This window comes from Carassius auratus, chromosome 18 (genome assembly GCF_003368295.1).
Source record: "Carassius auratus strain Wakin chromosome 18, ASM336829v1, whole genome shotgun sequence".
Lineage (NCBI taxonomy): Eukaryota > Metazoa > Chordata > Actinopteri > Cypriniformes > Cyprinidae > Carassius > Carassius auratus.
The window spans coordinates 10,567,832-10,574,837 of record NC_039260.1 but is presented as its reverse complement, the minus strand read 5'-3'; the positions used below and the strand labels follow the sequence as shown (position 1 = coordinate 10,574,837).

General features: G+C 34.8%; 1 protein-coding gene across 2 annotated transcripts in view; it reads right to left on the bottom strand.

Moving 5' to 3' along the window:
• Nucleotides 1–278: 278 nt before the first annotated feature.
• The window catches only part of LOC113118426 (neuritin-like protein), a 25,230-nt gene continuing 18,502 nt past the window's right edge, over nt 279–7,006 (bottom strand). For both annotated transcript variants that reach the window (XM_026287580.1, XM_026287581.1), the window contains exons 2-3: nt 6,101–6,251; nt 279–2,903 (exon numbers count right to left, since the gene is read on the bottom strand). In XM_026287580.1, the coding sequence (XP_026143365.1) occupies nt 2,624–2,903; nt 6,101–6,251 (431 nt within the window). In that variant the 3' untranslated portion in view covers nt 279–2,623. The remainder of the gene's footprint in view (nt 2,904–6,100; nt 6,252–7,006) is intronic.

The following is a 7,006-nucleotide window of genomic DNA, read 5'->3' as shown; positions in this document are numbered from 1 at the left end:
TAACTTTAAAAAAAACGTTCTATTAATGTTACCGGAATAATTCTTGTTTATAACTTTAAGAAAACTTTGCAAGATCATTCCCTGTCTGCTGGGAAAACAGTTTTGGTATCACTTTGTTGACAAAAAATAGAAGGAAAAGGTTTAACAGAAGGAAAAAAATGCACAGATTTGGAACGACACAAGTTTCATTTTTGGATGGACTATCCTTTTAAGATGGAGACCTTTAAAACATCATATCAATTAGAGAGATTTTTTTAGTTTTTCTTATGAATCACAGTGCCACAGAATTTTGCCTTATGTTAAGTATGCTGACACAGACGACAGAGTAATAAAAGGGAAGAAGAAAAATAATAAGCAATTGCAATTAAAAAGCCCACGTAAACATAACACATTATGAGCAATAAAACCATGGCGCATCCCCATAACTCTTTAAACTGTTAGTGGATTACCATATATCATCAGAGTACACAAACATCGATAAGTAGGCCTATTCTAGCTGCCCTACTACAACACGAGCCAAAGTTGTACTGAGTTGTGCCAATAAAATCAACTGCACATTTCTTCATGTTTTCTGTACATACAGAATTCATGATTTCAAGAGAAATGTTACATAGTAATGCCCACAAAAATGCTTGTTCTCATACCACCGCTGAGTGTTTATGTGTAAGTTATGAGCAGGATTCAGCTGTGTTGCGAGGTAACCTCCATCTGCTAAGTGAAGCTGTGTCTGTGTTTACAGAGGCACCTGTGACACATGAAATATTCATATCTGGAAGAGGAATAACAAAATGCCATCCAGAAAGTGAGAACAAGAGATTTACACACTGTCTGCTAGCTGTAAAAAACAGCTACATTTTTATATGTATATATAACAGGGCATAGATTTAAAAAAATAAATAAAACGGGGAAATCCCACACTGTAAAAAAAAAATCCTGTAAAAAAAAACGGATTATGTACTGGCAGAAAATTACCAGGACAGTTACTTTCAACTAGTTGACCAGCACCTTTTATTTATGTAACAGCAATAGTTTTATTTATATAATGTATAGAATATATAGGTATGTATAGCAAATAATTGTGCAGACAGACAGAGAACAAGAAGCATTTAAATTATTCTTTTAGACACCTTGAACAAATTTTAGAAGACCTTTTTTTTTTTTGTAGAGATCAGGGCACAGCTTCAAATGAGTGTGCGATCAGCAATATATAATATCAAAAGAAAACAATTGTTTTACATGCGATTCATAAAATGCATCTGTCAAACAAATTATAACTGTCTCCATATATTATTCAATATTATTAATAAGGGAGGTATTAATGAGCTCTATGTAGCAAGGAGTGATGTACACTTCAATTTGTACATATTAGCCCTTACTATATTATTTCATTAGATTGTACTTCATTATTAACTGGTTATGACAATAGTGGAATTGGATCTGGAATCAAAGAAAAGCATGTGTTGATAGCCAGTCTACCACACAAAAGCGAAATTTGAGACATAAGCGGCAACCCACCCCTGTTTTTTTTCTGACTAAATAAATGGCTTTTGCCCTCCTTAATAAGTTCACTGCATTGGCAAACATGGTTGATTGCCAATTAAGCCTAAAAATTAAACATAAAACACACTGACTGAGGAATCCGCTGAGCGGAGCAGTTTACACACAAAGTCATGTATGAATACATTGATGTTAATGCGTTCACCTCCACTGATTTGCCTCATCTGTTCATTATGCACTAAATGATATACATAAAGCTTTTCTTTACAGCTTATCGGTCATATTTACATTACTGCACCATCATGATTTTTTTGAAGCGAATCCATCTTGTGTCATTACAAATACACATATTTGAAAAAATAAAAAAAGAGTAGCTATGAGGAATGTATAATGTAAGACTATACAATATGTACACAGTACTCCAACCAAAATCAAATGAACAGCAGTTCCATACTGCTACAGACTTACAAAAACACCTTAAAGCGTAATGCTGTGCTGTTCGTTAAACTGAATCAATAAACCCGTCATTAATAAACTAGGTTTTTAAACCATCACCCAGAGGCGTTCAGACTACACACAACAACGTCTGACAAGCCTGTAGGTGAGCCACGTTACTTAGATTTACTTTTATTTGGTGTAATCCTTCAGCTTAATCCTCTCAGGGTCCTACAAAAGAAGATTACACCACAGAGTGAAATAATAACATTTTTTAGGGCTCTTTAAATTGCTTTGATACTCATAGCTCGCCGATGTGACAATGTATTGCAGTAGACCTTCATTTCATCTCCTCTTAGATGAAGGGGTTCGAACGTTTGGAAATGTCTTTATTTCGTCCTCATCAGGCCTGGAGACCGTGAAGCGCATTTTGGTCCTTCTATGATTGAGATGTGTGCTTAAAATGTAGTTTGCTATCTGAAGATGATTTTAGATAAACATAAATAATAAAAGCAAGCATTGGGACCTGAAAACACGTGTTAGTTGCATGACATTCTTTTTGTTCTAAAAAGCTGGATTCGAAGCATAAAATGAATCTTATTCTACTACATGAAAATGTCAGGACCAAACCAGTCAGTATTGTTGTCTATGTGCTGAATATTTGTACGCTGAGGTGAGTCTTGAGATGCGATTATATCCATGGAAACAGTAGTAGCACAGACAAACAGAAGGTCAGAAAGGTCAGGCTTGTATGACTAGCGCATCCCTTTAACGACTCCTGATTGGTCTCATCGGGGCTTTGGGAATCCGAGGCAGCTGCTGATTGGCTACGACTGGAGCACATCTCATACAGGTTTCCAGAAAACTGCATCTTTTTGGACTCTTGTCTCAGAGACTCCCACACCACAGCAGCCTCCTCAGGGCAGCCGGCCATGGCCACATTTGCACAGTCATGAAAATCATCCCAGGATCTGCAACAGACACAAGCTTAAGGTTTAATGGACTGAATATTAAATACCTAATCTATAAAGCATTGATCAAAATAAATCTGAAACATCCCTCATGTAGTCATAGTTTAAAAGGTAGCACTACAGTATCGGGCTTTTTATGGTATGAACTTACTTATTGTCAGGCTCTGAATTCAAGATTTGGATATTATATTTAGACTCTTATATGTTCTAACAAGTATTAAGCATTATATTTGTTTCAGATTTTGAAAACTTCGCAGCCAAAAATTTTTTTTTGTTTGATCTACACTTTGAAATTACCATCATGTGGTCATAAATATTAAAGCATGTTTATTTTTAGGAAGAAAGGATTTTAGGGATTGTTGAAGCTTTAGTGATTTTTGATGCATAAATAAAGATGAACAGGTAAAACACTGCAGCGAAAATATTTTTATGAGAGCAAAAAGCTTGATGCAAGGATACAGAGATATAAATGAATCTTAAAAAGAACATATTTTTATGCCATTTTTTTATGTTTCTTTGACAATAGCATTCTGTAATTAAAATTGATATTGGTTTAATGATTTTAGCACTTTATTCATTTATTAAATATTTTATGTACCCTAAAAATTAAATGAAAAATGTATTTAATCACAATAAAAAATATTTTCACACTTTCTTTATAAAAAAAATTACAGCTTTTTTTTTAAATAAATAAAAATATTCTGTGGAGATGTTCCTTTGTTTTCTTCACACATCTCATCTCATATTTCTTCTTGCTCTTCCTTGACACTGTTGTTTCCTTGGCAACCAAGAGCACTAATTTTTGATAAAACTTCCTGGCAAAATTATTGATCGTGTTGGAAAAAGCACAATAACTGATGGACAGTAAATCATTATCACCTAAATAAATGTTAAAATAGTTCATAATTATTTTACTCTTCATTAAATGATCATAGTTTTTTAAATGTAACTTTTTTTTATATTAGTAACACAATGTATTTGCACATTTTAACACTTTAAGTCTGAGTAAAACAATTTACACACACACACACACACACACACAAAAAGGCATTCAAAAAGTAGCAGAAACAAATGATGAAGGTGAAAAGCAAAAGTTCCCAAGAGTTTCAGAAGTTTTATTATGACCTTCATATAACAAAAAGAAAGAAAGAAAGAAATAATAATATTTTTGATAAAATTCAACCCCAGGGACATAAGAGTTCCCACTGAAGAAACACTCTTTTAAGTAAAACCCCAGTTCTTAAATAGACTGAAGCACAGCAAGACTGTTACCTATTAAACAGGGATGTATTGTGTGCAGTTCACAGTGGAAGTCTGTCCTTCAACGCCACAAATGTCCTTCAATTCTTTTCTTAAACGCTCCTCTCAGATCTCTCAGTCTTGGCCTAAGCCTGACACTTTGCAATCTGCTGGGAGAATGGCGCAGTTCCAAAAGATCCCCTGACAGATGATCAGATAGATTTCTATAGAACCCTCACGTGATGGTATAAGCGTGCAAGATCCTGCATACCTGTGTTTATGCATGTGTGCACGTGAACAGTGAGCTCAGTGGTGGTTTTAATTAGGACCTGGAGGAATAACGCTTAAATAGCTGTGTTAAAGCAAGCACCGTCTTCATCGCCTTGAATGTTAAACACAGGACCTTATAAGGCTATTGCGTGGATAATGATTCATTCAGTAAGTGGCGTAAACGGGCGATGTGTAACGGATTGAGCTTGACTGGAGGATATACAGGAGGCTGTTCTTTAACAACATCATGCTGCTACACAATGAATTCTTAAAGAGTTCCTGCAGCTACAGGGTGTGACATAATATAAAGTCAAATCAGAGATCTGTGATCTATGAAGGGGCAGATGGGAAATAGAGTGAGATCTAGTCTTTAATTAGAATATCCAGCACTTGGGAGGAACGGAAAGATGTGTGAGCTGAGGAAGAAATGGAGAAGAGAGTAGAAGGGAGCAACAGAAAATGAGATGAAAGGCAATGTAGGGCGATAGAGAATGAATGAGGTGTCATAGCAGTGAACTGTGATACTCTATATCACATTCTCCCTCTGACAACACAATGAATGGCGTACAGCAAATAATCCTGTGGTGTGAGCGGGGCATTTCATGGGGCTGTGCAGAGCAGTAAATGTGTTGATGGGTCATGCCTGTTATGCAGGACCTTTTGACCTCTGTGACATTTCAAAATGTGAATATGCTGATGTTTTATTTGGACAAGTATTAGTATGAAAAAAAGTATGCCAGACTTTCAGAAATATGCTCTGGTGAAGCTTTAACTAATGTTAAAATCTTAACCACTATTTACATAATGGGAAGAAAAACCTAGGATGGATGGAAATAATAAAAAGCTCAAATTCACCAGTGAGAGCTAGTTATAATTTATAATGATTAATTTTGCCAAACAGGATGGAATGCCCTGTGTGGTCAACTCCTTTATTCGCTATTGTGATATTTTGAAAAAGGAAATTAGGGTAGCACTTTATTTGGTTGCACTTTATTTTACAGTACGTGTACTAACATGTACTTATAGTATATTTACAGTGTATTTATCTAAGTTCTGGTAATACAGGGTAACTACATGGGATAGGGTTAGGTTTAGGGGTAGGTTCAGGGTTAGTACCTAGTTATTACATAGTTATTGTAATTACTATAATAAGTACATAGTATGTACATGAGGAACAGGACTGTAAAATAAAGTGCTACCCTTGTATTACCAGAACTTTCTTAGATAAATACACTGTAAGTACACTATAAGTACATGTTAGTACATGTACTGTAAAATAAAGTGCAAACGAAATTAGGATTAAAAAAGTTTGGTGTTGGTAAAACCTTTTTTAATGTTTTTGAAATAAGCTTTTTTGGACTGCATTTATTTGATTAAGAATACAGTAAATCAGCAATACTGTAAAATCTGATTACAGATTCAAGTAATTGTTTTCTATTTGAATATGTTTTTTATGTAATTTTAAAATATAAAACTTACTCTTGCGATGGCAAAGCTGAATTTTCAGCATGCATTATTTTGTAGCAATGTAAAAGTACTGTGACTTTTGATCAACTGAATGCATCCTTGCTGAATAAAATTTAAAAACATTTATTTAATAAAAAAATATATTCATTTAGAACGGTAGTGTATATGTACAGTATAGACAGTGATGCATGTGTTTGTGTTGTTCCAGGTTTTTTCCTTACTTGCAAATAGAGTCGATCTCCTGCGTATCCTCGTCTTTTTGGGAGCTGACAGACAGACTGTCTCCTAGGGCAAGCAGACACTGGGCAAACCCTTTATAGATGGAGCCGCACTTCTTTGTGGCTGCAGCAGAGCATGGGCTGGGAACAAGCACTAGAACAAATATAGAGTAAAAAATAAAAATGAAAATTCTCTCATCATTTATCCACCCTCATGTGATGTCGTTCCAAACCTGTATGATTTTTTTCTTCTGTTGAATGCCAAAGAAGATAATTCTGAAGAATTTTGCCAAACAATTGAGAGTAGTTACTTACTTCAGTAGTACTTTTATTCTGGACTATGGTAATAGGAACCATCAACTGTTTTGTTACATTCTTCAAAATATCTTCTTTTGTGCTTTACATGAGGTTGAACAAATTATGAATTTTAATTACTGGGTGAACTATCCCTTTAAACAAGCATTTTTCTCATTTCAGATTGCCAAGCTTTCAAGCCTCTCATGTTTTTTTTCTTTCTTTCAAGAGCTCAAATACAAATTAGATTTGTTCTAAAAAAAAAAAAAAAAAAAAAAAAAAACACACTCATTGCCCAAAACATAGACAAGGTCATAAACAGACCAGCAGGATGACACTGAAAACACTCACAGCAGTACACAAAAGCCTTCAGTGCCACCACTGCTGGATTTGTGGGGTTCTTGGTTATTTATAAATTGTTTATAAAGAGTATAGTTCTATGATTCATTGTTAGAACAGAACACAGGGTAATAATAATCTCTAACCTTGAGGATATGGGAGAAAAAAATTCAATAGAAATGCTCTGAGCTTTCATGTGTTAGGAGCTCCAGACGCTTGCTTGTCCACACTGTTTTGAAGCTACCAAAGTTTTCTACTCTCCAGCTAACAGGGAAT